Source organism: Lampetra fluviatilis, chromosome 2 (genome assembly GCF_964198595.1).
Source record: "Lampetra fluviatilis chromosome 2, kcLamFluv1.1, whole genome shotgun sequence".
Lineage (NCBI taxonomy): Eukaryota > Metazoa > Chordata > Hyperoartia > Petromyzontiformes > Petromyzontidae > Lampetra > Lampetra fluviatilis.
Genome location: NC_136276.1, coordinates 24,193,941 through 24,218,808, shown reverse-complemented (window position 1 = coordinate 24,218,808; position 24,868 = coordinate 24,193,941). Strand labels below are relative to the sequence as shown.

Here is a 24,868-nt window from a genome sequence, read left to right as displayed (position 1 = left end):
TGGTACAGGGCAGGGAGTCAGTGGTGCCACTCAACACACTGCTGGGGCACGCGAGGGGGTGGGTGGCCAGCACCACGCGCGGGCGCCTTTGTCTCCCTCGTGGCGTCATTTACACACCGCACCAGGTACTACTTTAAAGCTGAGTCGATATAGGGGAGGTCCATGACTGGTACAGATAATAGTCACTGATGTTGGCCGTGAGCGGGAATCGAACTCGGGTGGCTGGGTTCGTCTCGAGGCGCGCGAACTGCGACATTCCCGACTTACGAACACATGGCAGGTATGGGGATGTTCGTAAGTCGAGGACTGTCCCAATGACGTGCAGGCCGTGGAACAGCGGACGAATGATTTTCACGTAATCTCTTATTTTTCTTTATATGGTTGGCAAATGACAAATTTAAAATCATAGTTAATGGAACCACCCGCTTCAATTTTTTGTTTTATCTTTTTATACAAAAAAGTAACCCCAGTTACAAAGCTCAACGGTAACCCAGCCAATGACGCCAAATTTTATTATTTATAAAGATACTTCTTTACACCGACGCATGTTAAATGTTTTGTGGTATTGATAACAGTTAATAATCGTTGAGCAGAACCGTAAGAGATCTATGTTCATTACAAAAATAAGCAAATATGATTAACCTTTTATATAACTAAGCCGCTTCCGTTACTCGTGGAAATGACGTCCGCAATGTTAATGCAATACAGGATCGCAATTCGCTGTCCTCGAAATTCCAAAAAGGATTTATTTATCTGTACGAAGCCAATCCATGAGACTATTATCCAACAAACTTTAACCAGCCCATCACAAACCAAATAAATAACATTTAAACTTAATATTTTAGAATATAAAAGATAACTTCCGCTCGAGATTCGAATAAGCCGGAAGTGACGTCACGTCTTCAAAAAAGGCGGGAAAGCGTTGCCCACCCACCGCTCGCTCGGGGTCTGAGGGGGAATCGCGAAACCCGATAAAGTTTTAAGAACCGATAACCGAATAAACAAACAAGGGGGACAATGTACATCAAGTCGATCGTTGTGGACGGCTTCAAGTCGTACGCCCAACGCACAGAGATCTCCGACTGGGATCCGCTGTTCAACGCCATCACGGGGCTCAATGGCAGCGGCAAATCCAACATCCTGGACGCCGTTTGCTTCGTGCTCGGCATCTCCAACCTGTCTCAGGTGAACCTAGTCTGGCACCAGGGAATGTGTGTTTGTGTGAACCTTGCCCGGTACCAGTAGGAGAGCGAGCGTGAAGAAAGTGCGTGTGTGAGGATAGCGGTAGTGTCAGACGGTGTCTCTGTGAGTCCATGGTGCGATGTGTAAACATCGCCACTGGGGGAGACAAAGGCGGCCAGGCGTGGTGTTGGCCGCCCACCCCCTCGTGTACCATGACGGCCTTAATAGGTGCTCGCCTACAGCACTTGCCCCAACAGTTTCTTCAGGCTATACGGGGGATCTTTGTCGTGTGTTAACCTAGCCTGGTGCAGTATGAGGGAGAGGGCGTGCTTCGTGCTGAGCATCTTAAACCTATATCAGGCGAACCTAGCCTGGCACCAGAGAGTGTGAGTGGTGTGTGCACCTAGCCTGGTACCAATGAGAGGGAGAGTGTGAGAATAGCGGGTGAGAGAGCAAGAAGTGAGCAGAGCGGGAGTGTGTACGTGAACCTAGCCTGGCACCAGTGTGAGGGAGAGATTGTGAGAAGTACTTGATTGTGTGTGAACCTGGCCTGACACGAGAGAGACAGTGTGCACCTAGCATGGCACTAGTGTGAGGGAGAGTGTGTGCTTTGTGCTGGGCATCTTCAACGTGTCTCAAGTGAACCTAACCTGGCACCAGTGAGAACGAGAGTGAGGAGAGTGAGAGTGTGTGTGTGTGAACCTAGCCTAGCATCAGTCAGAGAGTGTGTGTGAACCTAGCCTTGTACCGTTTAACACGTAGAATTTCGCGACCAATATCAATAATACATGTTTTTTTGCGTTGGATCGAAAGGTTTTGGGTTAGATTGATAGTGAGAGTGTGTGTGCGAACCTCGCCTGGCACTATGGTGAGGGATTCATATTCTTGGTTCTTTCGGTAAAGTCACGTAGAAGGGAAATAAAATAAAACATAAATTTCTCACGACGTTTTGGCCACAACGCAAGCAGGTGAAGAATCAGAGCTGTCGGAAAGACAGCGTCTTAATGAACACTGCTAAGCTTGGCAGCGTATTTTAAGCTGGGTGGGAGGAGGAGAGCGCCTTGACAAAGGAGTTTACATATCAACAGAGGAATTTAGCATATTGATGACATGCAGATATGGGGTTAGTCACTCCTTGCGGAATGTGTAGGCGGTGGGGGGTCTCAAAGTCATATTATGCTCGTGTATTATGTAGGATTAGCAGTAATAAAGGTAGGTAAATTTTAATAATAAAAAACTGCGGCAGCCAAACCACCGCGTATCAAGTTAGTGCATTATGTGGAAAAAAAAGAAAGGAGTTTCTAAAGAACTATAAATACCATAACTATCATACAATAAACCGATGTGAAAACAAACCCTAAATATAAACTACATCAATATAATCAATGTACTCAATATACTCTCCAATAAGCTGAGCTATTAATATTAAGTAACTGGGTATACTACACTATATAAGGAATACCATATACACGCTTTTATTTAACTCACTTTGTCTTGTATCCTCAAAAAATAAATCTTGTAACTCAATTTTTACACACTTCCCAATGTGCTATCGACTGCAAACTTCGTATAGGTATGTCATGCTGATGACAACAACACGATATTCTATCAAAAAAAATCCAAAACATATCTTTTAAAACTTTTTACACGCTTTTATTTAACTTACTGTATGTGTTGTCGTTTCCAAAAATCTTGTAACTCAATTTCAACCGTATTCCCAATGTATCGACATCGACTGCAAACTTGGTATAGCTGTCATACTGATGACAATACTATATTCTATAATTCAAAATAAAAAAATACATATTTTTAAACAATCTTTTTACGGCTCTAATTGTCCACACTCAACTGACGTTGCCTGTAAATCACCACGGTCCCTTACGTCACGGCAAGCCTCGGGGAGCCACACCGAGGGGCGGGGGATGTGGAAGGAGGAGAGGGGCGATGGGGGCAGGGGGAGCGGCAGCTCGGACAGTACATTTCATTAAAGCGTGTTTAAAAAAAAAGTATTTTTTAATATTTTATTCCTCAACGTTAGCACCACGGAAAGCGGCGAGTGTTGTTCAGACGGACGAGTCCATCTATGCTCGGAACGGAGGAGGGGGGGGAGATAAAGAGAAACAACCACGATGCGCTACTCTGTCCTGTGTTGCGTTACAACTATGCTATAAACTAGACTACTATACATTACAATATTATACCCTATAATCTAAACTACACTGTAATATCGTATACACAGCCCAATATAAGCTCTAACATGCATTATATTGATATGCCTCCAACTGAACTTTTTTCTACATCACACGACTATACACCATACTATACACTGCCATAGACAAACCCCACTATTGAATTATACAATGCGTTACTATACACTACCCTATACCTTAGAGGCTTGTACTATACATTGTAATATTACACTATGTATTATTCTACAAACCCTACTGTATACCACACTACTGTATATTCACTATACAATTACGATACTATATATTACCTTATACATTCTATTAAACATTACACTATTATAAATCGAAACTACATCAATTTAATCAATGTACTCAATATACTTTCCAATAAGCTGAGCTATTCACATTAAGTAACTGGGTATACACTACACTATATAATGAATACCATATAGTGAACCGATAAAAAACTAAAATATAAACTACATCAATATAATCAATATACTCTCTAATAAGCTGAGTATACATGTCAACAGAGGAATTTAGCATATTGACGCTAAATAACTGCAATTACCACTACTACCGTACAATAAGCCGATGTGAAAAAACTAAATATAAACTACATCAATATAATCAATGTACTCAATCGAAATTTATGGTGAGGGAGTTAGTGAACCAAGCTAGGTACCTGTGAATGAGAGCGAGTGTGAGGGTGACCCAAACGTCAGGACATTATTATACAGTGTAGCCCAAAGTCAGGTCACATTAGATTATTATTATTGTACAGGGTGGCCTCACATTAGGTTATTATTGTACAGTGTAGCCCAAAAGTCAGTACACATTGGGTTATTATTGTAATGGGTTCCGGAGACACTTGTAGAGGTAACTTCTTTATTACAATCCAACACTCCAACACTCCAACTCTCCAACAGTCCTGATACTCTGTTCCAGCCTAGGTACACAGCCTAGGTACACAGCCTAGATACTCTACTCTGGCTACGCTCTGGAACTCGCCCTCACAAGGTCGTAGAGTCGGGAGTTCCAGAGTCCCACCACTGGCCCTCACAGCGTCCCAGGGTTCTCAGATGGCTGGTCTTGGGTCTTGAGCTACAACTGGCTCTGATCGTCCAGGGAGCTCCCCTTTTATGCCTAGTCCCCAATGAGGGGTGGGGCCGTGTGCGCCCCCAGATATCCCACAGAGCACACACAGCCCCCCCTGTTGGTGGCGCCAAGGGGCTTAAGCGCCTGGGCCGCCCGGGAACCCAACGCCTGGCGCCAAGAGGCTTAAGCGTCTGGGCCGCCTGGGAACCTAGCGCCTGGCGCCAAGGGGCCCAAGCGCCTGGGCCGCCCAGGGTCCCAGAGCCCCCAGCAGCCCCTCCCTTCTTATGTCACTACATTACCCCCCTCTACATAGCCTCCAGCCGACCCGGCTGTCAAAAAAATACAATTGTACAATAAATTATTTGTTAACCATCAGAATAAGTGTGTGACAATCAAGAAAAAAATGAGAAGAAAGCGCCTCTCCCCCTCCTGTGGTCACGCGTATAAAAAAAAACTCCAGGCCACCGATGCAGAACAACACTGTATAAACACATATATGCAGGATGAACGCACGCCCCAACCGCCCACTATACATGATGGCAAGGTGAGTGGCGGCGCGTTGGGACGAGAGTTCGTGGGCGGGGGTCATGATAATCGTTTCAGTTTGGAGCGAGTCCGAGTGGCAGGTCCATCGGTCGCGACGGAGGCGGGAGGGGACCGACGACCCGCTGTTGCGCTTGTGTCCTGGGTCGCTGATCTCGCGGGCAAGCTTGTTCCCGCTGGGTCGGCCGTGGCGGGTTTCATTCCCGAGGCACCTGAGGGCGGGACAGCGGGACCTGCCCGAGAGTTAGAAGCAGCATTATCGCGGCGCGGCTCGTCGGACATGTCGCGCTCTCGGCCCCAGAGAAGTGAAGGAGGTGTGTAGGGTTCAATGTAAGGTTTTAGACGTGACGGGTGCACGAACCAACGTCGCTTGCCATGCTGGATCCTGACACACTGCGGGCGGAGAACGCGAATAATAACAACCGGGCCTCTCCAAGGCTTAAGCAGTTTTGAGGAAGTAGCCAATGGTACCTGCGGGCAGTGGAGCCAGGCGCGGTCCCCTTCTACCCAAACGTGGCGGGACGTGCGGAGGTTCCGCAACCGCTCGTTGGCAAGCTGACGGGCTTCTGAGTTATTTTGAGCAGCCTCCCGGGCATCCACGAGACGATGCACATTAGCACGGATGTGGTCGGCAATCTTAGCCTTAGGTGCGGGCTGTTTAATGCGCAATTGTACATCGATTTGGGGGCAAACCTCCCTACCATACATAAGATAGAATGGCGAGTACCCGTGGCAGCATGGGGCGCCATTGTATAGGCGGCCAAGACACCAGGTATGTGGAGATCCCAATCAGTATGTGACTCAGACACCTGGTGGCTTAGCATGGAGGTAAGTGTCCTATGTAATCGCTCGACCATACCGTCAGTCTGGGGGTGATATGGCGAGGTGCGAATTTTGTGTGTCCCTAGCAGGTTGCACACATCCCGCAACAGGGTGGAAGAGAAATTTTTCCCTTGGTCGGTCAGCAGGCGTTCGGGAGCACCCTTATCCAGGACGTAGCCCTGGAAAAAGGCCTCCGTAATGGCTGCTGCAGACTGGTTGGGGAGTGGCCAGGCCATGGCCCATCGGGTAAAATATTCCACCCCAATTAAAAGGTACTTACTACCCCGAGGAGTAGCGGGAAACGGACCCAAAATATCCAATGCGACGATCTCATTGACCCGGGAAACCTTAATGGATTGGAGCGGCGGGCAGGACGGCCTAGCAGGTGGTTTCCGCCGTGCACATTCTGTGCAACCTTGCACAAGGTCAGCCACATCGTTTGCCATGCCCGGCCAAAAAAATTCCAATTGGATTTTAGCTAGTGTTTTCTGAACACCCAAGTGCAAGAGGCGACTGTGGGTTTCCCACACAAGTCGCCCCCGCAGGGAGGTGGGCACCACCAACGTGTGGGATTGGGACCCCCCATCCCAATGCATGAGGACGCCTTCCCGGATGACATATGATACGGGGCCCCCCTGCCCCCTGTGACCCTCGGCATCCCTAGCGCGGCGTCTCAATTTGAGGAGGGAGACGTCTTCCATCTGAAGACGTCCCCAGTCATCCAACCCGAGGCCCAGCAATGCGTCCTGCGGAACTTGCGTGGAGGGAGCCCCGTGGTCCCCGACCCCATCCCCGGCCGCGGCCGCAAGGGATGGGGGCGGTACCCCGTCAGGCTGCCTACAACGCCCCGCACCCAAAAAACAAGCACAGCGCCCATTGGTCGGCAGTCGCGACAACCCGTCGGCATTCCCGTGTTGAATCCCCTTGCGGTAAATGACAGTGAATGCAAAGTCCTGGAGGATCTCGAGCCAACGCGAGAGCTGTCCAGATGGTTGGTCCACTCGCAAGGCGTATTGTAGTGCCGCGTGGTCGGAGCGTACTGTGAAATGCCTGCCATACACGTATGGTCTGTACTGCTTTATGAAAAAAATGATAGCAAGCAATTCGCGGCGCGTCATGCAGTAACGTTGCTCCGCGGGCGACAGCACCCTGCTGCCATAGGCGACGACGCGCTCCACTCCATTGACAATTTGCGACAGCACCCCTCCAATTCCGGTGTTGCTGGCGTCTGTATCCAGAATGAACGGAGTGGTAAAATCTGGATAAGACAGGGTAGGAGCATCGACCAGTGCTTTTCGGACGGCATTGAACGATGCCTGTTCTAACTCTCCCCAACGGAATTTTACCCCTTTGGCCGTTAATGCGTGGAGGGGCTTCGCGATGGATGCGAATCCCGCAACAAATCGTCGATAATATGAGGCGAAGCCGATAAAACTCCGCACCTCCCCAACAGAGGTAGGAGTTGGCCATGAGCGCACGCAATTTGTCTTTTCGGGGTCCGTGGCAATTCCCGAGCGGCTGACAATATGGCCCAAGTAACGAACCGAATCCCTCATGAGGTGGCACTTTTGCGGTTTGAATTTGAGGTTAGCCGCCCACATTTTAAGGAAAACTGCCTTCAATCGCGTTCATCAAAAGTTTTGCTGAACACGATTACATCGTCGAGGTAGATTAGGCAAGAATCCCGCTGGAGCCCAGCGAGGACCAGCTCCACCAGGCGCTGGAACGTCGCCGGGGCCGAGTGAAGACCCATGGGAAGTCTGTTGAATTGGAACAGTCCCTGCGGCGTGCGAAAGGTCGTCTTTGGTTTGGATGCGTCATCAAGGGGTAGCTGCCAAAACCCCGAGAGGAGATCCAAGGTGGAGAAGTAGTGCGCACCTGCTAAGGCATCGAGCGACTCGTCCATCCTGGGAAGCGGGTAGGCGTCGGCCACAGAAATCTTATTAAGTTTCCTGAAGTCAACACAAAAGCGGAGGCTCCCGTCGTGCTTCTTAACAAGAACGATCGGCGCCCCCCATGGGCTATTAGATGGCGCAATGACATCGGCCGCCAACATATCGTTGACGGCCACCCGTACATGTTCCTTTTCGGCCGGGCTCATCCTGTGTCAGGACCTGGCTTGGCAACGGAAGAGGACTCGCCCCCTACGTGACCCACGATCACATCTTCTGACGGGGCTGGCGTCGCGTGAGCAATCACCATTCCCTGACAGATAACGGCCGTTTCCAATCCCGCGTTAAGGACCTGGATAAAGGGGTCGTGGTCGCTTCGCACGAGCGTTTGTGCACACACGAGGTCCGACACCCGCTCAGCTGAACGCGAAGGCCCGATCACAGCACCCCCCATGAACGCGTCGTAGTCAAGTGGTTTACGAAACCGGAGGGGAACTAACATCTGAGAGCCGGGAGGAATGTGAATTGTACAGGCCGCCAACGCCTGCACCATCGTAGATGCGGAGTGCAACCGAGTGGGCAGGAAGGCCATGCGTCGGCCGGAGGGGAGCTCAATACACCCTTTGTTAATGAGAATTTTAATGGGCATCTTCCCCAAGAAATCTGTTCCGAGGAGGCACGGAACGGCGAGGGTTGATGAGACCAAAATGGGCCCAACTAATTGGACGTCAGCAATGCGGATCTGAGCATTGATCCGTCCGGTGATGCCCAACGAACCCCCATTTGCGGCATAGCATGGCACATCAACTGGCTGCAAGGGACGGCATGTATCGGGCAGAATGTTATAAATTATGTCTGAAATGATGGTCGCCGACGCACCCGTATCGATCAACATACGAACATCAACGATGGAACCTACTACGGCAGAGGACCCTGCCGCCGCGGCAACGACCCTATGGGCCAACTCGGACCATTGACCTGGTCCGAGCGCCCGGTTGCTCAATGATGGGCCCGAATCCCCCTCCTCCGAAGCATGACCCCCCTGTGTGGTGTGAGGGTGCGTGCTTGCTGTAAGTGGGGGCCGAGAGTGCGAGGTGTCTTGACTCGCCTGGGTATGCCGAGGATACGGTGGTGAGCGAGGCGCCGGGGTCGGAGGTCCTGAAGTCCGGCGTCGGGGGACCCGGCAGCCGGACGCCACATGCCCCCGAAGGCCACAGTTGTGGCAGATGATGGACGCCTCGTCCTGGCGCGAGGTTGGCCGGTCCTGCTGGTGGTGATCTCGCTGGGATCGCCAGTTGGACGATCCGCGACTTTCTATTGCCGCGAAGGCCTGATGAGGCCCCGAATGCACGTCATAGGCTTGTGCATCAGGTGGGCCTGCGCAGGTGGCGATGGTCGTGTCCTCATCGCAATGGAGGTGTGCTTTGATGCATCTGGCAGCACGTAGCGACGTGAAGTCGTTGTCGTCGTCGGCTGTCGGCATGGCAACTCGAAGCTGGCGGGCCAAGCTCATGAGCTTCTGCAGCACGAGTGACTCCACAGCGTCTTCATCCATGCGAGGGTAGGCATCCCGCGCCATGGCCAGCAGCGCGCTGCGGTACCCCATCGCCGACTTGGAGGCCTTCTTCCTCCTCGCATCGAAGCGGTGACGTGCTTCGGACGGGGGTCCATAAATCAGCCGCATCTGATGAAGGGCGTCCGTGAGCGTGGCACGTTTCGCCCGTGGCACCGCAAAGAGTGCTGTGAGGGCGTCGTCGTCGAGCATGGCCGGGAGGCCCTGGAGCGCTTCATCCTCCGACCAGCCGGACGTCTCTATAAGAGAGACGAACCGGCGTTCGAACGCTGCCCACCCACCTCCATCTGAAGAATATGCCTTGAGTTCCGGCAGGCGTTGCTGGACGTGAGCCCCGCACTCGTTGCCTGGCAACCCGGCTGAAGCTGGCTTCGCGTTCGCAGCGCTGTCACTCGGCGGTGAGGGACGCAGCGCTGATGACGCGGCGTTGTTTGGTTGCAGACAGCTGTCACCCGGCGGTGAGGGACGCAGCGCTGATGACGCGGCGTTGTTTGGTTGGACCGCGCTGGGCCCGGAAGTGACGTTGCTCCCAGCGGTCATTGCTCCCCCGGCAGAAGTGACGACACACCCGGATGTATTTGTGCCGGGAACGGCTGCCATCTTTGTGTTGGACCCGGCGGGATGGCGCGGCCGCTGCGCCGCCTCTCTCCCTCCTGTCTCCGCCTGTGAGCAACGCATGTCGTCCATAATGGAGACGGTGGCGTGGAGCAGCTCAGTGAGGCGAAGCAGCGTTTCCTCCATTGCTGCTCCCGACGCTGGAGGAGGATCGGCAGGTGTGGTGGACGGCTGCTCAGCAGGCGGTGCGGCGTCGTTGTCGGCCCGAGTTGGCTGCCCCGTCGCCGCTTGTTCCTCGACATCGCCGTCAGGACTGAAGGTACGTGGCTTACTTATTGTCTCCATGGCCACTTCTGACTCCAAATGTAATTGGTTCCGGAGACACTTGTAGAGGTAACTTCTTTATTACAATCCAACACTCCAACACTCCAACTCTCCAACTCTCCAACAGTCCTGATACTCTGTTCCAGCCTAGGTACACAGCCTAGGTACACAGCCTAGATACTCTACTCTGGCTACGCTCTGGAACTCGCCCTCACAAGGTCGTAGAGTCGGGAATTCCAGAGTCCCACCACTGGCCCTCACAGCGTCCCAGGGTTCTCAGATGGCTGGTCTTGGGTCTTGAGCTACAACTGGCCCTGATCGTTCAGGGAGCTCCCCTTTTATGCCTAGTCCCCAACGAGGGGTGGGGCCGTGTGCGCCCCCAGATATCCCACAGAGCACACACAGCCCCCCCCGTTGGTGGCGCCAAGGGGCCCAAGCGCCTGGGCCGCCCAGGGTCCCAGAGCCCCCAGCAGCCCCTCCTTTCTTATGTCACATTATTATTGTACAGTGTAGCCAAAAAGTCAGTACACATTGGGTTATTATTATTGTACAGTGTAGCCCAAAGTCAGTACACATTGGGTTATTATTATTGTACAGTGTAGCCCAAAAGTCAAGACACATTGGGTTATTATTTTCCAGGGTGGCCCAAAAGTCAGGATACAGGGTTATTACACAGGGTGGCCCAAAAGTCATGACACATAGGGTAGCCCAAAAGTCATGACACATAGGGTTATGATTATACATGGTGGCCCAAATTCAATTGGTCTCCACTCGATAAGCGAACATTTTGCTTGTTTTGCTTACAAATGGGTCTAATTTGCTCGTTGTAGTGAATTGTTGTAGAAAGAACACTCTTTAAGCGAGACGTGCCTGTACGGGGTGGCCCTAAATTCAGGACACATTGGGTTAATTCGTATATTTGAACACATTTTCAAACTGACTTTCATTATTAACATTATCAGAATGCATGAATTTTCTTTTGAAATTAATTTACAGGTGTAATCTTTGAGCATTCTCTTTCTCTCTGTGCCTCTCTCTCTGTCTTCTTGTCTCCCTGTCTCTCTGTGTCTCTTCCTCCCCCTCTGTCACTGCCCCTCTCTCTGTAGGTGAGAGCAGCAAGTCTGCAGGAGCTGGTCTACAAGAACGGCCAGGCTGGCGTTACAAAGGCAACCGTCTCCATTACATTCGACAACCGTGACCGGAAACAGAGCCCCCTGGGGTTCGAAGGCCATGCGGAAATCACCGTCACCAGACAGGCACGCACACCCTTGCCTTTACTCATCCACTCGCTCACTCACCCGCTCACTCACCCACTCGCTCACTCACCCGCTCACTCACCCGCTCACTCGCCCACTAACTCACCCACTCACTCACCCACTCACTCTCACTAATTCACCCGGAGAGAGAGGACCACGCGGAGATCCCGGTCACCAGACAGGGACGCAGCGCTTTAAATGTATCTGTGTATTTGTGTGTGCGCATATATATGTACGTGTGGGTGGGTGTGTGTCTCTGTGTCTCAGTGTCCCCTTGTGTCTCTCTGAGTCTTTGTCTGAGTGTCTTTTCTGTGCAGGTGGTGATTGGAGTCTTAGTGTCTCTGCATGTGTCTGCTCTGCCTGTCTCCTCTGTGCAGGTGGTGATTTGCGGCAGGAACAAGTATCTGATCAGTGTCTCTTGTGTGCCTCTGTGTCTCTGCGTGTCTCCTCTGTTCAGGTGGTGATTGGCGGCAGGAACAAGTATCTGATCAACGGGGTGAACGCCACCACGGCGCGTGTGCAGGACCTCTTCCGCTCTGTGGGCCTCAACGTCAACAACCCCCACTTCCTCATCATGCAGGTACCTCCTCAACATCACCACTAACACCACCATCAACGTCAACAACCCCCACTTCCTCAATGCAGGTACCACCTCTACATCATCAATATCATCAGCATCATCGTGCAGGTTAGACTATTATCTTTTGCTCATGAAGGAGATGAGTGGTGAGTGGGTGGTGAGTGAGTGTTTTCTTGTTTTGCAGGGTCGCATCACCAAGGTTTTGAACATGAAGCCTCCTGAGGTGAGGCATTTGCCCTTGTCACCACTCGCCCTTTCCACCATTCACCCACTCATCGTGTCCACCCCTCACCACTGCTCACCCTCATCTCCTCACCTCTCCAGATCCTGGCAACGATTGAGAGACTGCAGGGACTCGTATCTCTTCTCCTCACCTCTGCTCCTTACCTCTCGTCTCCGCACCTCTTCCCACAACTCCTCACCTTTCCCCACATCTCTCAGTGTCTCTTTTTTCCTCAGCGTCCCTTCCTTTCCTCAACCCCCCTCACCCCCCCTCACTTCACCCCAGATCCTAGCGATGATTGAGGAGGCTGTAGGGACCCATATCTCTGCTCCTCACCTCTCGTCTCCTTACCTCTGCTCCTGACCTCTCCTCACCTCTCCCCAACATCTCACCTCTCCCCATGTCTCTCCTCGTCTCTCTATTCTGTCTCCTCGTCCCCACCCCTCCTCGTCTCTCCTCCTCACCTCTGCCCCTCACCTCACCCCAGATCCTGGCGATGATTGAGGAGGCTGCGGGGACCAGGATGTATGAGAGCAAGAAACTGGCAGCGCAGAAGACTATCGAGAAGAAGGAGGCCAAACTTAAGGAGATCAACGACGTGAGGGGACCTCCCGCTCACCACCTACGCCCACCACCTACGCTCACCACCTACGCTCACCACCTGTGCTCACCACCTACACTTACTATGATCCACTTGCCACGAGTGACCCCTATGATCTCATGACCCCTGTCTCCATTTTTCCAGGTTCTGGATGAGGAAATTTCTCCAACGCTGGAAAAACTCAAACAGGTGAGGCACCGACACTTGCTATACACTGGCAACTCACTCGCCACCCACTCGCCACACACTCACCATATACTCACCACTCTCCCCTCCCGCTTCATCCCCAGGAGCGCACCTCCTACCTGGAATACAGCAAGCTGTGCCGGGAGCTGGATTCTCTCCGGCGCCTGGTGATCGCTCACCAGTTCTCCACGGCGAGCCAGGGCCAGGAAAACGCCGCTCTGCACCTCCAGAAGCTGCGTACTGATGAGCAGGAGGCGCGAGAGGAGGTAGAGAGGCTGGAGGAGGAGGAGAAGAAGAGGGAGGGAGAGCTGCGGGAGATGGAGAGGGAAAGGGACAAGGTGAGGATGAGATGGGGGGAAGAGGAAGAGGGGGAGAGAGAGGTAGGGAGGGAGGGAGGCGGAGAGGGAGAGCTGTGGGAGATGGAGAGGAACATGGTGAGTGTGGGTGAGGGAAGGAGAGGGGGAGGGAGGTGATGTTAATAATGTTGATGATGGTGATGTTGATGGTGTGTAGGAGGCAGGAGGGGATCTGTCCTGTGTGGAGGAGGCCCTGACTCTTTGCGCAGTGTGCCCACGCCAAGGCCCAGAGCGTGCCCATGCCAAGGCCCTGAACCAGGCCCAGTCATGGTGATGATGATATTGATGGTTATGATGATGGTGGTGGTGATGTTGATGATGGTGTACAGGAGGCCGGAGGGGATCTGTCCTGTGTGGAGGAGGCCCTGACCCAGGCCCAGCGTGCCCACGCCAAGGCCCAGAGCACCCTGGACATCCGCACAGAGGCCCTGGCAACGGAGCAGGCCCACAGGGAGCAGCTGCTCGCTAACATGCAGGAGGTACCTCCTCGCCGACCTCGGTCACCTCCCTAACTCACCTCTCTCTCACCATGTCTCTCTCTGCAGGCCACATCTCATCCAATCTTTAGTTTCAAACGTCAATTCATGTTTTACTTGTGATATTCAATAAAAAAAATAAGTTAGGTAAACTACCACGATTAAACTACCCCAACATCTAAATACCGCCCCCCCTAAAAAAACCTTATTGCTGCGTTTAAAACAAGTATTTTTATGTTCAGATAATATGAATCATCGTATTACTGATATTTATAGAGATAAGTGAATGTGTTTTGTGACCAGGTGTATGGGGCTTGGGTGGTCTGTGAAAATGTTTTGCTGAATGGTCCGCAGGCCAAAAGCTGCTTGAGAAACGCTGCTCTAGACTAGGTGAACTTCACCTCCGGGCTCGCAGGTCGTGTCTCGCTCACAGTGTCTCCCCCTCTCTCACCCCTTCTCTGCCCCCAGGACGCCAGTGCCCGCGACGCCAAGCGCTCCCAGGTAGTGGCGCTGGAGGCGGCGCTGGCGTCGGCGTTGGCATGCTCCCAGGAAGCGGCGAGGGGCCTGCAAGAAGCTCAGGCGCGCTTCGCGGCGGCCTCGGTGGGCCTCTCGGAGGATGGGCAAGGCGGCCACGCCGCCACGCTGGCCGAGCAGATCCTGAAGTGCCGCCAGGAGGCCAGCCAGGCCCAGACTGAAGCTGCGCAGGCAAGGGAGGAGGCCTCTGGGCCTACTAACTCGTGCATTCACCCACCCGTTCTCATTCGCCGTCCTGGAGTACCCACTCAACAACCCACCCCACCCCGTGCCCCCCAGGCTCAGATGAAGCTGTCCCACGTGCAGCGCGAGCTGCAGCAGCGCAAGGCGGAGGAGGGCCGCACCACGGAAGCCTACACTCGCGACCAGCAGGCTCTGTCTCGCTTGAAGACCCGAGCCCAGGGCCTACTCAGGGACATGGCCGCCCTGGGCTACACGGGTAACACGGGGGGTGGAGGAGAAAGGGGAGAGCGTGCAGGAGAGAGTAACGGAGGGAGGGGAGGGGAGAGGAGCGACACTGGGTGGAGGGTGGAGAGGGGCGTAGTGGAGGGGTTAACGTGCTGCGCTACTACGAACCCGGCAACCCGAGTTTGATTCCCGCTCACGGCCAACACCAGTGACAATTATGTGATCCCTCATTGACCTCCCCTAAGTTGACTCGGCCTTAATTGAGTACCTGTGAATGTCACCATCGAGGGAAACAGGAGGTCTGGTGTGGTGCTGGCCGCCCACCCCCTCGTGTACCACGCAGACCTTAGCAGCACTTGCCCCAACACTGTTGAGGCTATATGGGGGAGCTTTGTCTTTGAGTCTCTGTGTTACTCTTTGGTTTTTTGAAGGACTCTTGTGTTGCGCCCGAAACGTCGTGATTTAATTTAGTTGTGTTCATTTATTTAATTTAATTTTTTACCTACGTGACTTTACCGAAAAAACCAAAGGGTATGAATCCTTGCAGTCACGAAAGCTTCAAATCTAGAATCTCTGTGTGTTTTTATGCGAGTGGGAAACGGTGGTTAGTGGTTAGCATGCTGCGCGACTATGAACTCAGCAGGAAACCCAAGTTCGATTCCCGCTCACGGCCACCACCACAAGTGGTAATGGTAACGGCAGCAATTATCTGAACAATCGGTCCTGGGCCTCCTCCCCAAGGTCAACTCGGCCTAAAATGAGTACTTGGTGCAGTGTGCAGTAAATATCGCCACTGGAGCAGCTGTGTGTGGCTGTTACCATGGAGACATTGGAGAGGCGAAGCTTAACTACACTATAAACTAAACTATATTTATTTTACCAGGTAAGGCCCCACTGAGCTATGTAGCTCTTTTTCAGAATCGACTTGGCTATCAAAAATGATAGCTCAACGAAGTGGCTTATGACGTGGAAATTTATAGCATCCAATACTCTAAAGGGGTGATGTTGATTCTAAATGTTGAATGGAAAAACTGGAGGTCCCGAAGAAAAATCCACGCGACCACGGGGAGAGAAACGTGCAAACTCCAAATATACAGCAGGTGTCAGGTTTGGGATTGAACCCACGACTTCCTGTACACCAGGCGAGGTAGTTAACATAACAGGCGGTGTCCAGCTGTAGACGGGCAGCTGTGTGTAACTGTTATCATGGAGACGGTAGGGAGGCTAACAGGCGGTGTCCGGATGTAGAGGGCCAGCTGGAGATGCTGCAGAAGAATATGAAGGAGCTGGCCGCGGAGGAGTCGGCGATGAGAGAAAAAGTAGACCGGGCGGTCGCCAGCATGCCCCAGCTCCAGTTTGATTACCGGTGGGTGGATCTGTTACTCACCTGCTCAATCATTTACCCATTCACTTGCTCCATCGCCACCACACCCCAGCTCTAGTTTGACTACCGGTGGGTGGGTCTGTTGCTAGCTCACTCACCCACTCGCTCATTCACCCACTCACTCACTAAACTACCCACCCACTCATTCACCTGCTCGCTCATTCACCCACTCATTCACCTGTTCGCTTACTCACCCACTCGCTCATGGTCTTACGCGCTCACTCATGCGCTCCCTCACTCGTTTGCTCGCTAACTCACTCGCTCCCTCACTCACTCGTTCACTTGCTCACTCACACACTCACCTACCCATTCACCTGTTAGCTCGCTCGCTCGCTCGCTCACTCGCTCACTCACTACTCTCCCTCTTTTCGTGTTGCCTCCTCTCTCTTCACTCCTCACCCTGCTCCCCACCGCCATGCTCGCGCGTGCCCTGTGCAGGGACCCCGAGCGGGGCTGGGACCGTGGCCGTGTGCGGGGCCTGGTGGCGTCTTTGCTCCGCGTGGAGGATCCTGCATCCGCCACTGCTCTGGAGGTGGTGGCCGGGGGTAAACTCTACAACGTGGTGACTGACACCGAGGTGAGCGCCCACGCTCACCCATGCTCGCCCACACTCGCCCACACCCATCCACCATCCTGGAGGTGGTGGCCGGGGGTAAACTCTACAATGTAATGACCAACACCGTGGTGAGCGCCCAGTCCTCACCCACGCTCACCCACACTCACCCGGTGAGTGGCTCGCCCATGCTCGCTCGCACTCACCGGGGCGAGCAGTCGGTGAGTGAGTTTCTCCGTCTCCCTCCCTGTGTGTCACCGTGTCTCTCTCACTGTGTTGCAGTTGACAGGGAAGCTCCTGCTGGAGCGTGGCTGCCTACGGCGCAGAGTCACGGTGATTCCGCTGAACAAGATCAGCCCCAGCGTCACCCCCCCCAGCGTCAGCACCATTGCGCGCAGCCTCGTGAGCACCCTGCCGTGTCTCCCCTCCGTGTCTCCTCACCGTGATCTCCCCGTGTCTCTCTCCTCACCCCCGTGATCTCCACATGTCTTCTATGTCCCCGTGTCTCCTTCCCGTGTCCGTCTCCTCACCCTCCGCGTCTCTCTCCTCACTCACCATGTCTCCCCCCTCACCCCCCGTGTCTCCCTCCTCACCCCCCCCACGTCTCACCCCCCTGCGTCTTCCCCCCCTCACCCCCCGCATCTCACCCCCCGCGTCTCACCCCTCCCGTCCCTGCGTCTTCCCCCCCCCCCCACCATTCCCCACATCTGACCCCCCACGTCTCCCCCCTCACCCCTTCCGAGTCTTCATCATCACCCCCCCCCTGCGTTTCCCCACTCACCCCTGCCGCATCTCTCCCAGGCGGACGGTGTCTCTCCCGCGCTGTCCCTCGTGTCTCCGCGCTCTCCCTGTGATCTCCCTGCGCTGGAGTTTGTTTTCGGCGCGGCGTTCGTCTGCCCGACGATGGACTCGGCGCGTGCCGTGGCCTTCGACCCTCGGGTGTCCACGCGGGCGGTGACGCTGGACGGGGACTCCTTCAGTCCGCACGGCACACTCACTGGGGGGGCGCGGGCACAGGTAGGTCACTCGCCACCACCACGCTTACCACCACGCTCACACCATTATTACCATCACTCGCCACGGGGGCAGCGACGCTGGATGGAGGCTTCTTCAGCCCGCACGGCACGCACACGAGTGGGGGCGCGGGCACAGGTGGGTCGCTCACCACCACCACACTCACTACTATCACCGCCACGCTCACCATCCCCCCTGGGTGTGCAGGTGGTGAGCGTGCTGGTGAGAGTGGAGCAGCTGCTCACCCTGCAGGATAAGCTTAAAGAGTTGGAGGAGAAGGGGAAGAGGATGGACGAGGAGGCTCGCACACTCACCAAGCTCGCAGAGAGGTGAGCGTGGTGAGGGGGCAGGTGAGGAGTGTGGAGGGGAGTGATGGGCTAGGAATGTGGTGGAGAAGGGGTGGTGAGGAGTGGGGAAGAGGCTTCCTCGCTCACCCAGCTCGTAGAGCGGTGGGGGGGTCAGGAACGTGATGAAGAGTGTGGGGAGGTGGGTTGAGTGAGGAGGGGTGTAGGGAGATGAGTGGGTGGTGGGGAGGGTAGTGCAGGAGCATGGTGAGGAGTTTGGAGAGTGGGGGTGAGGAGCGGAGGAGGATGGAGGAAGCTCGCACACTGCCAGCTTGCGGAGCGGTGAGGAGTGTAGGAAGGGGAGGCTGGATGAGGAGTGTAAAGGGTGTTGTGGGGGGATAGGAGCATGGTGAGAGCAGGAGTGGAGTGGGGAGGAGAGTGACTGTGTCTATCCGTTTGTCTCCCTCTTTCTCTTTCAGGCACCGTGAGCTGCGCCAGCAGCAGGAGTTGGTGGCGCAGGAGGTGGAGCAGCTGCAGCAGAAGCTGGAGCTCAGCACTCACCATAAGCTCCAGACGGAGCTCGCCGCACTCGCCACCTCCATCGGTGAGCCACTCACCCATCCACTCACCCAGACACTCACCACCAGAAGCTGGAGATCAGCAGTCACCACAAGCTCCAGACAGAGCTCACCGCGCTCACCACCTCCATCGATGAGCCACTCGCCTCCCCACTCAACACTTTCATCGGTGAGCTGCTTCCTCCCCCTCTCCCCAAATCTGTCTCTCTCCCTATATATCTCACTCTCTCTCTCCACGTGTCTCGTTCTCCCTCTCTTTTTCCGCTTCTTCCCCCGTCTCCCTTTCCATGTAGAGGAGGTGAGGAGAGAACAATGTGTGTCTCTCTCTCTCTCCCTGTATCCTCCCTCCTTCCCTCCCTATCTCTCCCCGGGTCTCCGCTCCGACTCTCCATCTCTCTCCGTGTGTCTCTCTCTCTCCCCATCTCTGTTGCTCTCCGTGTGTCACTCTCTCTCTCACCCTCTCTCTTTTTCCCTCTCTCTCCCTGTTTCTCTTTAGCAGTGTCTTTTTCACCTTTACCCACTCTGTGCGTCTCTCTCCCTCTTTTTTCCTTTCCCCACCCCCTCTCTCCCTTCTCTCTCCCTCTCTGTAGAGGAGCTGAGTGCGGCGCCTGCTCTCTGCGAGGAGCGGAGAGCGGCCGCGTTGCAGCGCCTCCACTCCCTGGAGGAGCGACTCCAGAACGCCGAGCGGGACCGGCGCCACGAGCAGGAGGGGGCCTCTAGCGCCCTCGAGTTGGCACGGGGGACAGCCCAGAAGCTAGCGGGGATCGCCAGGGAGGCACAGCAGGTGAGGTGGTGGTGAGGGGGTGGGTGGCAGGTTGAGGGAGTGGTTGGGTGGGTAAATTAGGTGATGGGTAGGTGAGTTGGGTGAATTAATGAGTGGGAGGGTGAGCAAGTAGATGGGTGGGTGAGTGGGTAGGTCAATTGATGGATGGGTGAATTAATGCATGAGTGTGAGAGTAAGCGAGCAGATGGTGCATGAGCTATTGGAAGGGTGATTGGGTGAATTAAGTGGGTCATTGAGTGAGTGAACTCTAACCCCCCCCCCCCTTGCCAGTCTCTGTCCACTGTTAGGCTGGAGGTGGAGGAGCTAGAGAAGGAGGCGCTGGTGGGGCAGCAGGAGCTGCAGAGGCTGGAGGCGGCCATGCTCTCCCTGGAGGAGACCGTCCGGGAGCTCAGCGCCTCTGCTGAGAGCTTGCAGGTATCTACCTGCTCACTCGCCTACCCACCCACTCACCTTCCCACATACTCACCTACCCAATCACTTTTTTTTTTTACCTGGAAAGGCCCACTGAGATTTTTTCAGACGTGACCTGGCCAAAGAATTATACCCCAATGCAGTGGCTTATTATGTGGAAATTTATAGTAGCCAAATACTCAATGCATATTTCTAAATGTGGAAGGAAGAACCAGAGGACCCGGAGAAAAATCCACGCGACCACTGGGAGAGAGACATGCGAATTCCATCGAACCCACAACCTCCTGTATACTGGGCGAGGTAGTTAACATCTTGCCACCCGAGTCGCCCTAATCCACCCCCGTGTCTCTTCTTCTGCCTGTGTGCCACAGGCGCGTGTCTCCGAGTGCCAGCGCCACGTGACGGAGCTCCAGGAGGTGCTGCGTGCCCGCCAGGAGGCGCTGGGGGAGGCGGCGCGGGCGCTGGAACAGCTGCGGGCGCGGCGCGGCGCTGCCGCTCTCACCCTGACGGAGCGCGGGCACGCAGTGGGGCGACACCAGCGGGACGCCCTGGACAACGCAGCCAAGGTACCCGCCACTCACTCACTCAACCACTCATTCACTCAACCATTCACTCACTCAACCACTTCATCCCTCACTCGCTCAACCACTCACTCACTCAACTGCTCACTTAACCACTTACTCGCTCGTTCGCTGAACTGCTCTATCAACTGCTTGTTTGCTCAACCGCTCCCTTGCTCAACCGTTCGCTCAACCGCTTGCTCAACCGCTCGCTCAACCACTCACGCTCAACCACTCGCGCTCAACCACTCACCCACTCACGCTCAATCACTCACTCACCCACTCGACCATTCACTCAGCCGCTCCTGAATCCCCACTAACCCCCTCTCTCTCCTCCCGCTCTCTCTTAGGTGGATCGTCTGCTCAAAGAGAATGCGTGGATCTCCACAGAGCGCGCTCTATTTGGCCGCCCCAACACGGCGTACGACTTCGCCGCCAGCGACCCAAGCGATGCTGCCCGGAGGCTATCGCGCCTGGAGCAGACACGCCAGCGGATGGTGCACACCGTTAACGAGAGGGCCATGAACCTGCTGGCCCAGTCCGAGGAGAAGGTGAGGGAGAGACAGGGCGGGGAGAGAGAGGCAGGGAGAGGGGGAGATGAGAGAGGGGGACGAGGAAGACACGGGAAGAGTGAGACAGATCCTGAGACTCTGATCCTGTGTGACCCAATGACCCCAGTACGTGGACCTGATGAAGAAGAAGCGGATCGTGGAGAACGACAAAACCAAGATCTTCAGCGCCATGCAGGAGCTGGATCTCAAGAAGAATGAGGCTCTTAACCTGGCCTGGAGACAGGTACCACACTCGCCACTCGCTAACCACTCACTCACCATGGAGGAGCTGGATCTCAATAATAACAAGGCTCTCTGGCCTGGAGACAGGTCCCATGCTGACCACTCATTCACCACCATACTCTCCAAGCACTCACTCACTATACTCACCACCCACTTACCACAGAGGAGCTGGATCTCAATAAGAACAAGGCCCTCCACCTGGCCGAGAGGCAAGTTCCACGTTCACCATTCACCACCATAATCACCATTCACCCGCCACCATACCAGTCTCTCTCCCCTCATCTCTCCTCTCTCTCTCCCCCCCCCGCATGCATCTCCCTCTGCCCGCGTGCGTCTCTTTCCAGGTGAATGGAGACTTCAGCTCCATATTCTCCACGCTGCTGCCTGGCTCCCAGGCGCGTCTCACTCCCGTGGAGTCCTCTTCCTCCTCCAATTCCTCCACCTCCTCGCTGCTCCAAGGCCTGGAGTTTCGTGTGGCTCTGGGCTCCGTCTGGAAGGAAAATCTGAGCGAGCTGAGCGGAGGCCAGAGGTGAGGGAGGGGTCCCTGTCGGTTGTGTATATATGTGTGCATCTGTGTATTTTTCCCTGGCGATGCTGCTACCTCTCGGCATATCTCTCTATATATATGTTTATCTTTGTATCTCTCTCTCTGCTGGATAGGTCACTGGTGGCCCTATCCCTGATCCTGGCCATGCTGCTCTTCAAGCCGGCTCCGATTTACATCCTGGACGAGGTGGACGCCGCCCTGGACCTCTCCCACACCCAGAACATCGGACACATGCTGCGCACTCATTTCCTCACCTCGCAGGTACAACAACAGCTGCCAATCGCCATTAAGTGGCGATGACATCACCATGGCGCTTGTGCCAGGCTTCGTGCACTTTAACGCCACGATAACTGTTGAATGCCTGCTGGCAGGAGATCACAAGACGGAGCCAGGTGCTATGGGTTGACTGAGATGACTGGCAGATGCACCACCTGCATGCCCCTTCCTGTGCCAACTTGCTGTGTTTTAGCCACCCGGCGCTCCGCTTTTTGTTGTTGCTTTTCTCCTCATGGTGCTTGTAGCCACTACACTGGCCAATGGGGGCTCTGGATGGATGCAATCGGCTGGTAACCCCTCCACCTTCAATTCATTTACCACTAAATTACGTGAGAAATATCTGTCTTAGCTTTTGCTGGAGGCCCCAGTGGGACAGGCATCTATGAAGACTCGCAGGTACTCACACACACAACAACAGATGCCATTCGCCACTAAGCGGCGGTGACGTCGCCACAGCGCTTGTCAGGCCAGATGCACTCTGAAGCCTCGTGAAGTGTCAAAGGCTCGGCAATAGGTCACGGGACAGATGCAGGTGCCATTGGTTGTGCACGGTTGCAATTTACTTTGCTCAGTCGGTGTTAGCCACTGAGGTTGTGACGGGGTTTCTCTTTTCATTCCTGTTGCCCTGGGCCCCCGGTACTGTTCCCGTTCTGATGTTATGAGAACTGATGCCTACTTCTTTGAGGGTGATATTGGCACATAAAATAAGATCGATTGATTGACTTGAGATGACTGGCAGATGTACCAGCTCTACCCCCTACTGTGCCAAAGTGCTGTAATTTAGCTGCCCAGCACTCGGCTCATTGTTGTGAGGGTTGCTCCTCTGCTCTCCTCTGTTGTTGGAGGGTGACTACCTCCAACTGCCCAGTAGCGTTCTTCACAAGCATCCTCCACAGAGGCCGATCTTAACAGCACTTCAGCAAGTCTACCCAGCTGCACATCCTCCCGTACCTCATCACTCCATCTCTTTTTCAGCCCGTGTCGTGCCCGTTTAGCCCTCTCTATGCAGCCAAATAGAAGCAACTTTGCCATGCGGTGGCTGGGCATGCGGGCTCCATAACCCAGCCAATGCAGCCTTGACCACCGGAGCTTACTGATGGGAATGTGTCCAGATCTTTCAAGGATTTGAGAGCTGCTCACATAATCCAGCCTTGTTAAACACAGAATGGATTGTAGGCAGGCCAGTCTGAATGTTTCTAACTGGTGCAGATGTTCCATTAGAGGGGTCCACGTTTCGCACTCGCCCACACACCTACTCATTCATTCACTCCTACACCCAGAACATCGGACACATGTTGTGCACTCGCTTCTTCACCTTGCAGATACGCTCACATGCACGCTTACCCGTATACCCACTCACCCGTACATTCGCCTGCATAATCCCTCACCCGCACTATGGCTGGACTTCTGTGCCAGGCTAGGTGTTGGTCATGGGACAGACCCCAGGTGCTATGGGTTTGACCCACTATCCCCATCTCTCTCCCCTCCCTCCGTCTGTCCCCCCCCTCCATTTCTGTGTCTCCCCCATGTCTCTCTCCCCATCTTGCTCTCCCCATGCCCCCCCTCCATGTCTCTCTTTGTCCCCGTGCAGTTCGTGGTGGTCTCTCTCAAGGATGGGATGTTCAACAACGCCAACGTGCTCTTCAAGACGCGCTTCATAGAGGGCGTTTCAACGGTGACGCGGCATACCAACGCCACCACCACCTCTCGACCAGCAGCCCCCTCCTCATCCTCTACGAAGGGAAGGGGAGAGGGAGAGGAGAAAAAGGCAAAGAGAGGGAGACTGGGTGATGAGTAGAGTAGAGGGGAGGAGAGGGGGAGTGGGGAAGAGACTAGACTAATATAGATTTGAAGTTTTCGTGACTGCAGGGATCCATACTCTTTGGTTCTTTCGGTAAAGTCACGTAGGTATAAAATAAAATGAATTAAATCACGACGTTTCGGGCGCAACACAAGCGTCCGTCATCAGGTGGGACAACCACAGAAAGAGACAATTGTTGAAGTGGGCAAAAAGTCTGCTTGAGTGTAGAGACTAGACTGTCCCATCTCTCATGTATGTTAGAAATCCACGTGGTATATATAAATGGATCGTCATACGACGTCTCTCCTGTCTCATGGTGTTATTCGTGAGAAATCAGCAGGGTATCTGTAAATGAATTGCTTTTATGTCCTTCTCTTTGTGGCTATGGCTGTGTCTCTAATGATGTCCGAGTCTATAATTAATGCTAGAATAAGTGTGGTATCTGTAAATGGATCGATCACTTGACATCTACCGGTCTGCATCTCCAGTTCTGTTTCTCTAGTTATTAGAAATCCGTGTGGTATCTGTAAACGGATCTGTCTTTCTCTCATTAGGTCTCTTGTTATTATAAGTCAATGGGATATCCTAAAGTGAATTGCTTTACATCTGTATATTTCTAATTAGTTATCGATAATCAGTTTTGCCACTTCACAATAGAATAAATGTGATATATGTAAATGATTACTAAAATGTGTATTAGGTATCTTAAATGTCAATGTAAATGTATCACTCTACATCTTTACTTACGTCTCTGCTTGTACAGTAGACCCTTGAATATCACGGGGTTACATTCTTGGAAAATTACGCAAAAGCCAAAATAATTAAGCCTTAACCTACATAATGGTTAGGCACACGGCAACCAAAAAGACTCATCGCAATTGAAATCATTTCTGTACTGTATGACAAATAAACAAAAAACTTAATTTAAATAAACGTGTAAAAACCCTAGACTAAAAACATTCCTAAACAATACTAGGTAGAAATACTGTACTTATCAATGATCTAAGGCGGGTGTACTTTTTTCCTAGGACTGGGGAGCGAGTGTAACGGTATGAACCTGGTGACGCGAGTTTGATTCCCGCGC

General features: G+C 53.6%; 2 protein-coding genes across 4 annotated transcripts; one reads left to right on the top strand and one right to left on the bottom strand.

The window, feature by feature from the left end:
• Positions 1–904: 904 nt before the first annotated feature.
• SMC2 (structural maintenance of chromosomes 2) lies at positions 905–24,701 on the top strand. Of its 2 annotated transcripts, XM_078872482.1 has the most exons (24): positions 905–1,185; positions 11,285–11,434; positions 11,892–12,014; positions 12,199–12,237; positions 12,725–12,835; positions 12,983–13,027; positions 13,129–13,362; positions 13,710–13,859; positions 14,325–14,561; positions 14,670–14,829; positions 16,047–16,164; positions 16,621–16,759; positions 17,018–17,137; positions 17,537–17,752; positions 17,957–18,078; positions 18,513–18,637; positions 19,202–19,395; positions 19,666–19,809; positions 20,178–20,372; positions 20,717–20,917; positions 21,045–21,161; positions 21,505–21,689; positions 21,821–21,968; positions 23,575–24,700. In XM_078872482.1, exons 1-24 carry the CDS (start codon positions 1,018–1,020, stop codon positions 23,779–23,781), a joined length of 3,648 nt encoding a protein of 1,215 aa, XP_078728608.1. In that variant the 5' UTR covers positions 905–1,017; the 3' UTR covers positions 23,782–24,700. The 2 variants fall into 2 exon arrangements, with proteins under 2 accessions (XP_078728608.1, XP_078728598.1); XM_078872472.1 differs by having other exon boundaries at positions 17,537–18,078; positions 23,575–24,701.
• Positions 4,047–12,668, bottom strand: LOC144944377 (uncharacterized). Of its 2 annotated transcripts, none has more exons than XM_078872495.1 (2): positions 8,835–12,668; positions 4,047–5,245 (listed from the first exon to the last, which is right to left on the bottom strand). In XM_078872495.1, exons 1-2 carry the CDS (start codon positions 10,197–10,199, stop codon positions 5,210–5,212), a joined length of 1,401 nt encoding a protein of 466 aa, XP_078728621.1. In that variant the 5' UTR covers positions 10,200–12,668; the 3' UTR covers positions 4,047–5,209. The 2 variants fall into 2 exon arrangements, with proteins under 2 accessions (XP_078728621.1, XP_078728629.1); XM_078872503.1 differs by having other exon boundaries at positions 4,047–5,224.
• Positions 24,702–24,868: the final 167 nt, after the last annotated feature.